Source organism: Euprymna scolopes, chromosome 46 (genome assembly GCF_053919585.1).
Source record: "Euprymna scolopes isolate OS-2025 chromosome 46, ASM5391958v1, whole genome shotgun sequence".
Taxonomy (NCBI): Eukaryota; Metazoa; Mollusca; class Cephalopoda; order Sepiida; family Sepiolidae; genus Euprymna; species Euprymna scolopes.
This window is the reverse complement of record NC_136527.1, coordinates 90,429,311-90,447,604: the sequence shown is the minus strand read 5'-3', so window position 1 is coordinate 90,447,604 and position 18,294 is coordinate 90,429,311. Positions and strand designations below refer to the sequence as shown.

Here is an 18,294-nt window from a genome sequence, read left to right as displayed (position 1 = left end):
AATAGTAACAGCCATGGTAAGGTGCAAAAAAAAAAAAAAAAGTGCCACCTAATTTAACTTTTAGTATTCGTTACCTAAATATGCAGTATCTTAGCTGTGATACTAGAGCTATTCTTCCTGAGTGGATGCTATGCTCCGTGCGTTACTTTAATGTCTTCCTATAAATACGAAATACGGAATTCCGACCCACCATGAACTAGTTCTTGTAACTGGAACAAACACCTAACTGCTAGCTACCGAATCCCAATATACATTTTACCTCCAAGACGATTACCTGTCTAGTCTGCATGCGCAAAAAAAAAAAAAAAAAAAAAAAAAAATTACCTGCCACTCTAAATCCTAATGTAGATCTGTTTCTTGTAAATTAATAACCCCTATCCCTTGAAGGCTAACAATCTGCTCCTTCCCACCAAACCGCCACTTAACTCCTACATTTCACTCCGTTTTGTACTGGAATCTTTAACTTCCAGCCCCTGACTCTCACATGCTAACTGCTTAGTCATCACTAAACATCTATACAATTCTACCCTCTAGACATGCATTGGAGTTCATTCCTATTCCAGTTGGTATTAAACAGCCAAAGTATGTACTCGGAAGCAAAGCACACCGCACTGCATTACACAACTGTCTCCTCTTAGATAGCTTTGCAACGCTAATACGAAACTGAACCAATGCTCCTTGCTATGCTAAATGTCCATAACTTTTACTTGAAAGCTGAAAACATCTCTCAATAATAGAAACTCACCTTGTACCTCCAACTTTATTCGCACCTACTAAAACCAGCCCATATATCTATTTACCAAATTACACATGACTCAAAACTTGCTGTTTTACCCGCACTATACTGCACTCGCATCTCATGCCCTGCTATCATCTAAAATATAGTTTTGGCACAACTCGTGGTTCAATTCTTAACACCTACTCACATTTTAATATTATACTAGACCCAAGTTCACATGAATAAAAAAAAAAAAATAAATAAATAAAAATAAAAATAAAAAAGGAAAAAAAATAATAAAAAATATATATAAACAAAAGTGTAAGCCTCAAACCACATTATCTCCTAACAAGCCTCCTTACAATCATAGTTGCTTACACTGCATAAGCTCTACTCAACCCCTTTATCCACTAACAATGAAATAACAATATCCCTAATCCACTTTGAGGAGTGTAACTATTTAGCAGATATAACCTCTACAAACTAACCCAATAACATTAACTAACCTCGCGGGGTCGCAGAAATACCTGGATTAGAACCCAGGCGCGGAGCAAACCCTCTCAGTGGTGACGGACCCAGTGAATCTTTCCAGATCATCCGTCTAGGAGAAGGAAAACTCTGAAACTAAACCAGAGAGGAGGGAGGCCTCTTCAGTCTTGGATGACAACCTTCCTAGAGCTGGTGACTCAAACAAATTACCGGTTTGCAATACCTAAATTGCTTAAGGAGTAGATAGGTCCTGCCTATCGCCCGGCTTCCATACTCCTTCTTTGCCTATTAGTCAGGCGCAGAGATGCTATCACAGTGATTCGACAGAAACACCCATTGGTAGATCTTGTTTCTTGTCTAGGGCAATGAACGCCGTTTCCCCCACTCCCGACACACCCCACCCCTTTAGCTGGGCACTTGAGAATGCTTGAGTACCACATATGCCTGAGCAATTAGATTGGGTTGACCTTCCTCTGATGGGTTGAGGGTACCGGATTGACAGTTACTGGCTGCTGTTTCCGACCGGTAGTACAGGAGCCCTAACTCTTTGGTAGCGCTTAGAGCGGCTGCTCCATCAACAGTTGAATAATATCGGGATGTTTGCAGTGCCATGGCGCGCATGGAAAGGGACCCTGCACTCATCCCCGGTGGGCTTTCCTGAGGCCACAGTCCTAGTTGATGGAGGGTCAGCTGATGGTCTACTTGTGATGCATGTGTGATATTCTGCATAACCTCCTGTTCGGCTTCCCCTAACCCAACTGAAACTCGTTAAAAAACATGATGATAGTACAATCTAAAAATAAGCTTAAACCAGGCTTAGGGACAAACAAATCCAACTTGCCTCCTCCCTTGAGGCTTGCATTCACAAATATCCGTGGGCTTAGAACTAATTTAGCTGATGTTGAAGCATTTCTCCTAACAAATACCCCGGATATCTTAGCACTAAGTGAGACTAACCTACACTCCTCCATCCCCTCTAACTACTTTAACATGCCTGGATATCTCCCACTCTGCCGTAAGGACTCTGACAGACATATGCACGGACTTGGAGTTTACATTCGTAATACCCTTCCCTTGACTAGAGAAACAAACCTAGAAACAGATGATCAAGCCTTTATGTGCTTTAGACTTATCATGCAACACAACATTAGCTACTTTTACTTTCTCTACCGCTCTCCCTCGACCCAAGACTGCACCATAATAAACAAAGTATCTGAGAGCATAGACACAGCACTCTCCTTCGACACTAGCGCCCAAGTACATGTATTTGGTGACTTTAATGTCCATCACAAAAACTGGCTTGGATTCTCTACTTATACAGATGCAGCAGGCAGCGCAACTCATAGCTTCTCTGTATCTCACTCCCTATCGCAAATTGTTACTATCCCAACCCGCTTCCCTGATCAGGAAGAGCAACACGCATCACTATTAGATCTGTTTTTGACCACAGTTCCTGATGATTGTGTAACGAAAGCCGACAGCCCACTTGGGAACGCTGATCATGCGGTAATAATGGTTGAAATCGCCCTAAACTCCAGACCCAAAACTGAAGAGCCAGTGCTCAAAACAACGAGATATTATAAAAAGGCTGACTGGGAAGCTATCAGAGATCTTATCAGAGACGCCCCATGGGGAAATATTTTTTCTCTTCCTGCTGAACAGTGTGCAACTGAGACCACTGAATGGTTCAAAACTGCAATCGAAGCGCATGTTCCCATGCGGAAATTCTATAGCAAGCCCCACTCTCCCCAATGGTTTACTTCGACTTGTGCAACTGCCATTGCTCAAAGGCAGCATGCATTCCGCAGGTTTAACCGACATAAGTCCAGTTCAAACAGACAGAAGTACATAGAAGCTAGAAGTAACGTTAAGAAAGAAATAGCGACAGCTAAGAGGGAATTTACGGAAACCACTTAAAAACGCATCGAAGCACAAAAATTAGGAACTCGTGACTTCTGGAAAATCTACAACAGTGTAGTAAATAATGGGCAATCAACAATTCCCCCACTAACCAACAATCACGAGGTTCTTTGCTCAGCAACCGAGAAGGCTAACATGCTTGCCAGTCGGTTTGCCTCCAACTCTACACTGGACCCTCTAAACCACCCCCTACCTGACTTTCCTATGCGGACAGACGCCACACTAGACGATCTGGAAATCACCCCTGCTCAGGTGCATGCTATCATAAAAAACCTTGACACTTCAAAAGCATGTGGACCCGACCTCATCCCAGCTGTGCTATTAAAAAAGTGCTCAGCCGAAGTAGCTCCAGTTCTCTCCAAACTCTACAACAAATGCCTTAATGAATCTTGCTTTCCGAGCTGTTGGAAAACTGCTTCTGTGGTACCAGTATTCAAGAATTCTGGCGAAAGAACTGACCCATTAAATTATCGCCCTATTAGCCTCCTCCCACTTTTTGCCAAAATATTTGAGACCTTAATTAACCATGCTCTAGTCCAGCACCTTACAGATGCTAAACTTCTGACCGACCATCAATATGGATTTAGACAAGCCCGTTCCACGGCAGACATCCTCACTGTAATCTCTGAACGCATATACCATTCACTGGACAAAGCGGGAGAGGGCAGAGCGGTAGCTCTAGATATATCTAAGGCTTTTGACAGGGTATGGCATGAGGGTCTCCTCAGGAAGATTAGATCTTACGGTATCACTGGTAGAATACTTAACATAATTAAATCCTTCTTAGATAAGAGAAAAATCCAGGTTGTCCTCGACGGTCGTGCGTCTAAACAATATAATATAAATGCGGGAGTGCCCCAGGGATCTATCCTTGGTCCTCTGCTGTTCCTGATATTCATAAATGACCTCCCCGACAAAATTGCCTCTGAGATGGGTATATATGCTGATGACACCACACTCTATAGCAGGCACGACAGGAAAACAAATGAACATATATCTAAAGTAATGGCAGAAACACAAGAGGATGACCTCAAATCAGTAGTGGAATGGGGACAAAAATGGATGGTCACGTTCAATGCCACCAAGACAAAACTGGTTTCATTCAATAATTACAAGAAACCTTCTCTACCACCTATAGCAATGGCCAACAACTCTTTAGCTGAGAGTACGTCTTTCAAGCTCCTTGGCCTAACGTTCACAGGAAACATGAGCTGGAACAATTACATCGAGGGCATTGCCAGGGCCGCTGCGAGGAAGGTGGGCTCTCTCTACCGTGCTAGAAAACTTCTAACACCCGAAAGTATCCTGTACCTCTATAAGGCCACTATTCGCCCATGTATGGAGTATTGCTGTCACATTTGGGCCGGTGCATCGGCTACTAGTCTCTCGCTCCTTGACAGGGTTCAAAAGAGAGTCGCAAATCTGATAGGCCCTAAACTGGCATCAAAACTTCAGCCTCCGTCCCATCGTCGAAACGTTGCATCCCTCTGCCTGTTCTACAAGTATTATAATGGTGAATGCTCTGAAGAACTGCAAGCACTTGTGCCCCCATGACGTGAACACCCTCGACAGACCCGACAAGCCACAAAATCCCACCCCCACACTGTAGAGATCCCTAGATGTAAAAGATCTTTCTACTCCAGTAGTTTCTTCCCCAGAACTGCTAGACTTTGGAATTCCATTCCAGGTCACTGCTTCCCCAACTGTACTGACATGCATAAGTTCAAGTGCAACGTGAACCAACATCTCGCTGCCCTAATCCCTACATAGTACCCCAGTAGATGTTTCCCCTGATAGTAGCCCCCTACATTAAAGTGGCAATGTGCCTTGTTTGGGGTGAAAATGTAATAAAAAAAAAAAAATTAAAAAAATTAAATAAATGACATAAAAATATATAATAACGAAATAAATAAAAACAAAGTATATAATAACGAAGTAAATAACAAAAAATATATAATAAATTATTGAATAACATAAAATTATATAATAACGGAAAAAATAATATAAAAATATATTATAATTAAATAAAGGAACTAAAAATATATAATAATGAAATAAATAACAAATAGATGATAATGAAACAAATTACATAAAATATATAATAATGAAAAAAATAGCATAAAATATATTATTATGAAATAAATAACATTAAAATATATAACAACGAAATTAATAAAACAAAAATATATAATAATTAAATAAATCACATAAAAGTATATAAAAATGAAATAAATAACATAAAAATATATAATAATAAAAAATAACAAAAATATGTAAAAATGAAATAAATACTACAAAAATATATAATAATAAAATAAATAACACAAAAAATAAGAAATAAATAACGTAAACATATATAATAATGAAATACATAATGCAAAACATAACGAAGTAAATAACACAAACATATAATTATGAAATAAATAACACAAAAATATATAATAAAAAATAAATATCATAAAAATATATAATAACCAAATAAATCACACAAAAATAAATAATAAAGAAATAAATAACAAAAAAAATAAATAATAATGATATAAATAACAAAAAATATATAACAAAGAAATAAATATCACCCAAAATAATTTAATAACGAAATAAATCGCACCAAATCAAATAACAACGAAACAAATAACAAAAAATATATAATAATGAAATAAATAACACAAAATATATAATAATGAAATAAATAACACAAAGATATATAAAATGAAATAAATAACACAAAAATATATAATACGAAATAAATAACACAAAAATATATAATAACGAAGTAAATAACACGAACATATAAATTAATTAAATAAATAAAAATATATATAATAACGAAATAAATCATAAAAATATATAATAACGAGATAAATAACATAAAATATATTATAATGAAATAAATAACAAAATATGTAAAAATGAAAAATAACACAAAAATATATAATAATTATAATAAAATAAATAACACAGAAAATAACGAAATAATGACGCAACCATATATTTGAATGAAATAAATAACACAAAAATATATAATAATAAAATAAATAACATAAAAATATATAATAATGAAATATATAACATAAAAATATATAATAATGAAATAAATAGCACAAAAATATATAATAATGAAATAAATAAAACAAAAATATATAATAATGAAATAAATAACATAAATATATATAATAATGAAATAAATAGCACAAAAATATATAATAATGAAATAAATAAAACAAAAATATATAATAATGAAATAAATAACATAAATATATATAATAATGAAATAAATAGCACAAAAATATATAATAATGAAATAAATAACATAAAAATATATAATAATGAAATAAATAACACAAAAATATATAATAATGAAATAATTAACACAAAAATATATAATAATGAAATAAATAACATAAATATATATAATAATGACATAAATAGCACAAAAATATATAATAATGAAATAAATAAAACAAAAATATATAATAATGAAATAAATAACATAAATATATATAATAATGAAATAAATAGCACAAAAATATATAATAATGAAATAAATAAAACAAAAATATATAATAATGAAATAAATAACATAAATATATATAATAATGAAATAAATAGCACAAAAATATATAATAATGAAATAAATAACATAAATATATATAATAATGAAATAAATAGCACAAAAATATATAATAATGAAATAAATAACAAAATATGTAAAAATGAAAAATAACACAAAAATATATAATAATTATAATAAAATAAATAACACAGAAAATAACGAAATAATGACGCAACCATATATTTGAATGAAATAAATAACACAAAAATATATAATAATAAAATAAATAACATAAAAATATATAATAATGAAATAAATAACATAAAAATATATAATAATGAAATAAATAACACAAAAATATATAATAATGAAATAATTAACACAAAAATATATAATAATGAAATAAATAACATAAAAATATATAATAATGAAATAAATAGCACAAAAATATATAATAATGAAATAAATAAAACAAAAATATATAATAATGAAATAAATAGCACAAAAATATATAATAATGAAATAAATAACATAAATATATATAATAATGAAATAAATAGCACAAAAATATATAATAATGAAATAAATAAAACAAAAATATATAATAATGAAATAAATAACATAAATATATATAATAATGAAATAAATAGCACAAAAATATATAATAATGAAATAAATAACATAAAAATATATAATAATGAAATAAATTAAACAAAAATATATAATAATGAAATAAATTAAACAAAAATATATAATAATGAAATAAATTAAACAAAAATATATAAAAATGAAATAAATAACACAAAAATATATAATAATGAAATAAATAAAACAAAAATATATAATAATGAAATAAATAACATAAAAATATATAACAATGAAATAAATAACACAAAAATATATAATAATGAAATAAATAACACAAAAATATATAAAAATGAAATAAATAACACAAAAATATATAATAATGAAATAAATAACATAAAAATATATAAAAATGAAATAAATAGCACAAAAATATATAATAATGAAATAAATAACACAAAAATATATAATGTTCACAATGTGGAATGGTTGACCCACTCAAACAAGACCGATGATGAGGGGAGATTCTGTCATGATTTCTCCATTGCTTATGACCTCTCTCAGATTGTTCACGAACCCACCCGTGTGCCCGACAATGTCGGCCAGTATGCAAGTCTCCTAGACCTTTTTCTCACAACTTGCCCTGAATTATGTTCACTTTCTGTTCTTTCTTCTCTTGGATCATCCGACCACTCAGTTGTATCAATTAAGATAAAAATGAAATGTAATAAGTCCTCAGACATACCTCTCCATCGTACAGTATATCGATACACTATGGCTGACTGGGATAGTTTCTGTACATTTGTATTGGATCTTCCTCTGTGTTCCATGTGTTAAAAGGATGTGTCGTCTATACTATCAGACCTGACAGAATGGGTAATTTTAGGTATAGACAATTTCATACCCTCGAAAAAGTTCCAGCAAAAACCTAACAGCCAGCCATGGTTTTTCTCCAGAAGGTGCTGCTGCTAAATCACTTTTTCCACTGCTTCCAACATAATAGATGTATCGAAACTAAAGCCACTTTCAGGACTGCCAGCAACGATTATAAGAAAGTAATAAAGGATGCTCAGTCAAAGTAGCTGAGCAGCGGCTTGGTTCTCACCAGTTTTGGCAAATTGCAAACAGAATCCTGAACAGAAGCGTGTGCTCTATCCCAACTATCATCAATGGACCTGAGGTAATCTCGTCAGCATCAGACAAAGCCAAGCTCTTTGCCAAGAACTTTGCAGCCAATTCTACCCTTTGCGACCAAGGCCGCCAACCCCCAATATTTCCTCCTGTATCAGAAAACACACTATGTGATATACAAATATCTGTATGTGATGTTCCCAAACTAATCAAAAACCTTGATTCCAGTAAAGCAACCGGCCCTGACGGTATTCCAATTATAGTACTCAAAAAACTTCAACCAGAACTAGCACCCATACTTACAAAACTGTTTAAACGTTGTCTTAAGGAAAATTGCTTCCCATCACCCTGGAAAATCTCATCAGTATGTCCTGTATTTAAGAATTCAGGTGATCGCTCATCCCCCTCTCAGTACAGGCTAATAAATCTCTTGTGCATCATCTGTGTGTCATTAGTAAGTTGCTGGAATCTGTGTTAAATAGAGAAGTAATCAACCATCTCATCAAAAATAACCTTCTTAGTGACACACAATATTGTTTCTGTTCTGCTAGATCTACAGCAGATGTGCTTACAGTTATATCTCATAAGATTAGCAACCTTTCTAGGGCAATTGCTCTTGACATATCTAAGGCCTTTGATAGGGTATGGCATAAAGGTTTACTTCACAAGATCTCCAGCTCTGGTATAGCTGGAAATGTCTTCTCAATTATTAAATCATTTCTTTCTGATAGGTTCATAAGAGTAGTAGTTGAGGGGCAAAAATCAGAAGCCCACAGTATTAATGCCGGTGTCCCTCAGGGGTCCATCCTGGGCCCAACTCTTTTCCTGATCTACATTAATGATCTTCCAAATCACATCCTTATATCATTCGTAGACATTTTTGCTGATGACACTACCATCTATGGTAGCACATCTAAGACAGTAAACGACCAAGTTCTCTCCGATTCTCTCTCCTCTGATCTTGATCACGTTGTACAATGGGGAAAGGAGTGGCTGGTTACTTTTAATGCATCTAAAACCAAGCTTCTATCTTTACATCATCAACGTTCTGATCCCCATCTGGCATCAATTAAAATGAATGGCTCTCGTCTTAGGGAGGCCTCAAGTTTTGACAGGCTTCTGGGCTTGACCTTTACTCTTGATATTAAATGGAATACGTACATCAAATCTGTTGCCAAGGCCGCTGGAAAAATGGTCAGACCCTTCTATCGATCCAGTAGATATCTCACTGCTGATGCAATTCTCTATCTATATAAGAGCCAGATACGTCCAAGGATGGAATACTGTTGCCACATCTGGGCAGGAGCTGCTAGAAAATACTTGTCCTGCCTTGATAGGGTTCAAAATAGACTTTGTGGCCTGGTGGGAGATGTCCTTTTCTCTTCGCTGCAACCTCTATCTCACAGAAGAGATGTTGCGAGTTTGTCTCTGCTTTATCGTTATTTTCATGGAAAGTGTTCAACTGAGCTTCAATCTATGGTCCCCCCTGGCCAAACTTTCACAAGAAACATTAGACTAGCTGAAAACATTATCAATAATTTCCCCCACTCTTTATCTGTACCTAAACCTAAACATAGACTCCATAATCAAAGCTTCTTTCTTAGAACTGCACGCCTGTGGAATTGTCTTCCGTTTTCCTGCTTTCCAGCTGTCTATAATATGGTTGTCTTCAAGTCCAACGTGAACAAGTTTCTGATGAGCCGTTCCACTTAAGTTAACAAATTTACCGAACTTCCATTACTATCGATTACTATATTGTCCTTTTGACTACTCTACACTCTTTAACCTTTATCCTTGAGTGGCCTATCGGCCTTGATAACTGGTGACGTCTTTGTAAAAAAAAAGAGCATTTCATTTACTCATATAAACAACAGAAAGATGCTGCTTATAAAAACTAATTGGCCGCAAAAAAAATAAAACCCGTAATCTTGTAAAATTTGTGAATTTTCATTGAAAATGGAAATTGATTTATTGAATTGAATTTCAACATAAAACATGTTTACATTTGCTGATAACATTTTTGCTTTATTTACAGACAAATGATGGATAATCAAGTATCAGTTTGGCTTCAAATGGAAAGTGAAAATGAATTGAATTTCAACATAAAAAATAACCAGGACAAATAGTGGAGAAGAAATGGTTTTAGAAGGAAATTCTTTAAATGAAATCACAAATATTTACATGAAGTATACTTAAGTTGATTCCATTACAAAAAAAAACTATTTGTCCATTGTGGAAGGGAACAACTGTGATCACTCTTGATTATTAGAGAAAATTTATACTCATGTCACATCAAGTAGATGTATATCACATTTATTAAAAAATACCCACAGGATACACCAGTTTGTGTTATTTAATATACATGATGAACACAAAATGTCTCCAGAAATTTAAAAAATACCCACAGGATACACCAGTTTGTGTTATTTAATATACATGATGAACACAAAATGTCTCCAGAAATTTAAACGTGTGCTCTCAAATGTAAACACAAAAACTTCTCATCAATTTGAAAAGTAAAAACAGTAAATTCTACAAAAAAAAAAAATTAAACATCTATTGTGGGAAGAAAAATCAAACTCGTGAAATGAAAACAGAAGGCGAAGAATGGAAGTTTGCCTTTGCAAAGAATCTCTCAATTTCAACAAAATCCTCTTTGAAGAACCATTATTAGATTATTTTGAACTCTGTCAAGGCAGGTAAGCTCCTTCTAGCAGCCCCTGCCCATATGTGGCAACAGAACTCCATCATTGCCCGAACCTGGCTTTTATATAGGTAGATAATTGTGCTTTTTGTTTTTGCTGATTCAAGAAATTTACGCCGAAATTGATTTACAGTAAATTTAATGAGTAGCTTGTTTAAAGTTAAATGAATGATCGGGTTGTAATATATGAGAGAATTGTGCATTCAGATAACTTTTATACGTTCTAAGATAAACACTACTGGGGATAAGCAGCTCGGGTACTATTTCTTGTCTCAACAAAATACAGGCTGCTTCTTTGCCAACTAGAGCATTGTTCGTATTATTTAGAATCTTCGACTACTGTTTTCATCTTGAGCGCTATTTCACAAAGTTTCGGTAGATGTAACCTCAGACCTTCTTTAGGTGTATCTTGTGGAACTTGAGAATGCTTCGATCAAATTTGGGAATTTTTTTTTTTTTGCATCAAAAAAATTATAATCGTTTATATATGTAATCAATACATCAATATGCATCAAATAAATTATAATCGTTTATATATGTAATCAATAATCAATAAATAAAATATTTACAATTGAAGAATTTATAGCAGACACAACAGTTGAGACAGGATAAATCTTAATGCGGGTATTGGTCTCCCGCTTTATGGTTTTTTAAATCAGAGATTTGCTTCTCCTAGAAAGGTTGCCTTCACCACGGCTTACAGGAGCCCTCTCTACCCCAATACACATATACACGCACACACAAACACACACGGTGCTAGTTGGCCGTTGACCCAGAAAAAGAGTTCATTCGCTCTTTTTGGAAGGTCTTGTTTTTAATCCTTCAGGGAGACTAGCCACCCTCCTCACCAAACAAGTCTGGTGGGGGAACCAGTTTAGTCGCCGGTGACCCGACCATGAGGCAGGTAGTACTGGGTTACATGGTACCAGTAGCATATGACATGACCTGACATACTGTGACTAATACATACGATATAGACATTTGTTTATTTTCATTAATTTTAAATGGCGTCATAAATCCCAATCTGAACAAGCCTCCCCTCCCCCCCGCAAGTTTCAGGCGTTGTTAATTGCAATGAATTAACACATACAGAAAAGTCTGCATGATGTACTTACCAGTTAAGGAAAAATTACACATTACAAAAGTCATATAATTTGATCAAGTAGATTTTTTTTATTAAAAACACATCGAATTTTACAACTAAGCGAGTCCTAGTATTTTTGTTAGCCATGATTAAATCCTACGACATAAGAGCGAGACAATTCAAACCGAAATTGAGAGGTCAAAAATCAGCCTTATATTCAACAGAGTTTAGTAATAAAATTGTAGATTTGGATTTTCTGAGTTAAAAAAAAAACTACTTTATTGATTTACGTAATTTTAGGAATATGACATCTTTGTCCTGTGCATCATACGGACTTTTCTGTATTTTCTTTATTTTTAATTGCCACCATAAGTGCCGATTTGAATAAGCACCGAAAAGAAAAGAAATAAGTTGCAAACTAGGAATTATGAGCACTTAAGCAAAATTGGGGTGACAAAAAATCCCATGGGATTAATGAAAGGTTAAATAGATCTCGAATATTTACAGTAAATGTGATCAAGAAAACAAAAAAGCTCAAAGGAGCAAAAAATGTGATCATTCTTGATTATTAAAGCAAACTAGTACTGATGTCACAGCAAGTAAACTGGATACACAAGTTTAATTAAAAAGGATAACGTTTGTTTTTCAAATATACTCATAAAATAAACACTCGCGTATTTACATAACTCATGTGATATACATGTAGCAGCAGAAGAAAGATACGCCTTGATCTATGAGAACTAATTGACTCGAAAATGAAACAATATAAATTTTCTTGTAAAATTTGTGGATCTGCATTTTCACTAAATGCAAACCTAAAACTTCACATGCGAACACACACAGGCGAGAAACCATTTTCTTGTAAAGTTTGTGGAAAAGCTTTCTCAACGAAGGGAAATTTAAAAACACACTTGCGAATACACACAGGTCAAAAACCATATTTTTGTGAAATTTGTGGATCAGCCTTTTCACAACAAATTGGTCTAAAAAATCACCTGCAAATACACACAGGTGAAAAACCATATTCTTGTGACATTTGTGGATCTAAATTTTCACAGAAGGGAAATTTAGAAACACACTCTCGAACGCACACAGGTCAAAAATTATATTCTTGTGAAGTTTGTGGGAAAACCTTTTCACAGAAGGGGAATTTAAAAACACACTCTCGAATGCACACAGGTGGCAATAATGTAAAAATACATACAATTGAGAAACCATACTCATGTGATATTTGTGGATCTAAATTTTCACAAATAGGAAATTTTAAAACTCATGTGAGAATACACACAGGTCAAAAACCATATTCTTGTGAAGTTTGTGAAAAAACTTTTTCACAGAAGGGGAATTTAAGAACACACTCTCGAATCCACAAAGGTGAAAGTCATGTAACAATACATCCAATTGAGAAACCATACTCCTGTGATATTTGTGGATCCAAATTTTCACAAATGGGAAATTTTAAAATTCACATGCAAATACACACAAGTGAAAAACCACATTCTTGTGAAATTTGTGGAAAAGCTTTTGCACAGAAGGGAAATTTAGAAACACACATGCGAATTCACACAGGTGAAAAACCATATTCTTGTGAAATTTGTGGAAAAGCTTTTTCACAGAGCATTGGTCTTAAAAATCACATGCAAATACACACAGGTGAAAAACCACATTCTTGTGAAATTTGTGGAAAAGCTTTTTCACAGAGTATTGGTCTTAAAAATCACATGCGAATTCACACAGGTGAAAAACCATATTCTTGTGAATTTTGTGGAAAAGCTTTTTCACAGAGTATTGGTCTTAAAAATCACATGCAAATACACACTAGTTAAACATCAACCTGAAAAGAACAGTTGGAAATGACTTATATGCCATATACCATATATTACGACAATGTAATCCCTACAGCCTTGAAAATGCTGCTGTGAAACCTGACATAGTTATATAGAATAAGGCAGAGAGAGTTGCAACCTTAGTGTCCCTAATGATGGCGGTCTGAACAGAGCTGAAAGGGAGCAAATATCAAGGTCACATGTATGATATGAAAAGAAATTGGAATCTTGAAGAGATATCAATCATACCAGTTATCATAGGTGCCACAGAGCTTATGAAGAAGAACCTGAAGTCCTACCTAACTAATATACCTGGTGAACCAAGTGCAAAGGAGATCCAGACAATTGCACTTAAGGGAACAACGAGGATACTAAAAAGAGCTCTCGGTTGGTTTCAATAAAAAGCAGGGCAATGTTGGCAGCTGGTTTGGCTGCCCTATACTCAGCATTACAATCTTCAAAGGAATAACATCTTTTTAAAAAAGTGAAAAACCATAATCTTGTAGCATTCGTGAAAAAGCTTTCTCAATTAAGGGAAATTTTGAAACACATAGGAATACACACAGGTCAAAATTGAATGCCTAATAGACGCTATCCTCGAGTGTCTAAGTACTCTCTGTTCAAGGGCTTGTCCAAACAACCTGGCATGAGGACACTTTTTCCATAGAAGTAAACCCTGACCAAATATTCCAAATCTCATAGTATTCGCTGCCCAAATAAGATCTCCTCACTTTGCCTAACACATTAGCTTTTACCAGGAATGGTGCAGCTTCTCCAAGTGATATTGCCTTCAGTAACAGCGCGAAGCTGGCTACTCCACCAGATTAGATAAATTCTTGTCCTAGAATCCAGTAAGACTAAGAGACCAAAATGAAAGATATACTACAACGTATGAAAATGGTTAATTGGGGAGAATAAGACTATGCTCTCAAGTTCTTTATTAATTCAGTTTTTGAGAGATAAAGAACTAATAGAAAATTTGAATATCTATTTATCTCATATAGAGTTCAAGTGTTAGCTTCAGGTAGTGGGCTACTTGATTTCTGAGAACTTCGACTGAAGTAAAATGAAACAAAAAAAGTGAAAAACCATATATTGACTAATCAAAGGCCGTTTCTAAGGTGAGCTGAACACGTCACAGAACTAATAAAAAAGTTTAATGCAAGGCAACTTTTACTTGGTTAGTAGATGCTAACAGTAACAATTCCATGTGGCTCCGACTCTCAAACTTCTCTCTGAAAGGTGCAACAAAAAACGACCTGCTCCTTTGGCTATAGTTTGACTTTGCCAACAAGAATCCATCATTGCTATCTTTGCACCCTAACTTCAATAGAAACACACTCTTTTCCCAACCAAATCGTAATGAAATCAAGTGTTAGCTCCAGGAGGGATTAAGCCTTTGATCTCTTAAAACTAAATCAAAATGAATATTTTTTTTTTAAAAAGTGAAAACCATATTCAGGGAAAATTTGTAGATCAGCGTTTTAACAAAGTATTGGTTCGCAAAACCACATGCAAATACATACAAGCACAGAACCATATTCTTGTGTATCTACATTTTCACAGTAATAGAATTACAAACACATACGTGTACACACAGGTCAAAAACCATATTTTTGTAGAAATATGTGGATCTTCATTTTCTCAGAGAAGCATTCTGACCACTCTCGTGCGTATACATATAAGAGCTGCCAAATAGATGTCTTACAGCAGTAGCAACGACACTTGGCAGTTTACTAGTTTGAATCTCTTTAATTTATAAGCATAGTGCTGATTGGTGCAAGCATTCAGTTTTCTATTAGCCTTTATTAACAGAAGGCCAATTCTCAAATGAGCTGAGTGACATTACAGATTAAATAAAAAGGTTTAATGCACGGCACCTATTTCTTGGACAGTACATGCTACCAGTAACAATTCTATGCAGCTCCGATCCCCAAACTTCTCTCTGAATGGTGCAACAAAAAAAAAAAAACACCCGCTCATTTGGCTCTGGATTTACTTTGTGAATGAGAATCCATCACAGTTATTGTTGGACCCTAACTCCAACAGAAATAAACTCTTTTCTCATCCAACAAGATTTGGTAACCTTTTTTTTGTCTCTGTTCATACACATGAACTCATTCTACTAGTAACCCTTTTTTACTTTCAAATTTTCTTTGTACTAACGAAGATAAACAATAAAGTTTGTTATTTTATTATTGGAATGTGTATATTTATTTTTTGTTTGTTTATTTATTTATTTGTTTGTTTATTCATTTGTTTGTTTATTTTTTTGTTTGTTTATTTATTTGTTTGTTTATTTTTTTTTTGTTTATTTACTTGTTTTATTAGTTTATTTGTTTGTTTGTTTATTTATTTGTTTATTTTTTATTTGCTTGTTTATTTACTTGTTTCATTTATTTGTTTGTTTATTTTTTGTTTGTTTATTTACTTGTTTTATTTGTTTATTTATTTGTTTGTTTATTTATTTGTTTATTTATTCATTTATTGATCTGTTTATCTATTTATTTGTTAATTTATTTATTCATTTATTTATCTGTTTATCTATTTATTTGTTTATTTATTTATTTGTTTATTTGTTTGTTATTTATTTGTTTATTTATTTATTTGTTTATTTTTATTTATGTGTTTATTTGTTTATTTATTTATTTGGTTGTTATGTATTTGTTTGTTTGTTTATCTGTTTATCTATTTATTTGTTTATATATTTATTTGTTTATTTGTTTGCTATTTATTTATTTGGTTATTTTTTTATTTTATGTGTTTATTTGTTTATTTATTATTTGCTTGTTTTATTTGTTTATTTATTTGTTTGTTTGTTTATTTATTTATTTATTTATCTGTTTATCTATTTATTTGTTTATTTATTTATTTGTTATTTATTTGTTTGTTTGTTATTTATTTGTTTATTTATTTATTTGTTTATTTATTTGTTTATTTTTTATTTATGTGTTTATTTATTTGTTTATTTACTTGTTTTATTTGTTTATTTATTTATTAATTTATTTATCTGTTTATCTATTTATTTGTTTATTTGTTATTTAGTTATTTATTTATTTGTTTATTTTTTATTTATATGTTCATTTGTTTATTTATTTACTTGTTTTATTTGTTTATTTATTTGTTTATTTACTTGTTTATTTATTTTATTGTTTATTTATTATGTTAATATTGGAATTTTATATTTACTTTTTATTTATTTTTTTCATTTATTTATTTGTTTATCTGTTTATTTTTATTTGTTTATTTATTTGTTAATTTATTTTTATTTATTTATCAATTATTTATTTGTTTATTTATCGATTTGTTTGTTTATTTGTTTGTTTATTTATTTGTTATTTTGTTCATTAATTTGTTTATTTATTAGTTTGTTTATTAATTTGTTTGTTTATTTTTTATTTGTTTATTTATTTATTGGATTATTTATTTGTTTGTTTATTTATCAATTATTATTTTATTATTGGAATTTTGTATATTTATTTTTTGTTTGTTTGTTTGTTTGTTTATTTACTTGTTTGTTTATTTATTTGTGTGTTTATTTATTTACTTTTTTATTACATTCTCACCCCAGACAAGGCACATTGCCACTTTGGTGTAGGGGGCTACTCTCAGGGGTAACATCTACTTGGGTACTATGTAGGGATTTCGGTAGCAAGGTGTCTGTTCACATTACACTTGAACTTCTGCACATCAGTACAGTTGGGGAAGCAGGGACCCGGAATGGAATTCAAAAGTCTAGCGGTTCTGGGGAAGAAACTATTGTTTTATTTATTTGTTTATCTGTTTATCTATTTATTTGTTTTTTCATTTATTTGTTTGTTTATTTATGTATTTTTTGTTTGTCTATTTGTTTGTTTGTTTATTTATTTATTTGTTTATTTATTTGTCTATTTATTTGTTTGTTGATTTATTTATTTATTTGTTTGTTTATTTATTTGTTTATTTGTTTGTTTATTTATTTACTTATAAGTTTGTTTATTTATTTGTTTATTTATTTGTTTGTTTATTTATTCGTTTATTTATTTATTTGTTTATTTATTTATTTGTTTATTTATTTCTTTATTTGTGTGTTCATTTGTTTATTTATTTGTTTATTTGTTTATTTATTTGTTTATTTGTTATTTATTTGTTTATTTGTTATTTATTTGTTTGTTTATTATTTATTTGTTTATTTATTCGTTCATTTGTTTATTTATTTGTTTATTTATTCGTTCATTTGTTTATTTATTTGTTTATTTGTTTATTTATTTGTTATTTATTTGTTTGTTTATTTATTTATTT

At 32.0% G+C, this 18,294-nt stretch overlaps 1 protein-coding gene across 1 annotated transcript in view; it reads left to right on the top strand.

Moving 5' to 3' along the window:
• LOC145270984 (uncharacterized) overlaps nucleotides 1-16,223 on the top strand; it is a 53,472-nt gene extending 37,249 nt beyond the window's left edge. Inside the window, exon 2 of the mRNA XM_080126520.1 lies at nucleotides 10,435-16,223. Coding sequence (XP_079982646.1) covers nucleotides 12,943-14,013 — 1,071 coding nt within the window. The 5' untranslated portion in view covers nucleotides 10,435-12,942 and the 3' untranslated portion in view covers nucleotides 14,014-16,223. The remainder of the gene's footprint in view (nucleotides 1-10,434) is intronic.
• Nucleotides 16,224-18,294: the final 2,071 nt, after the last annotated feature.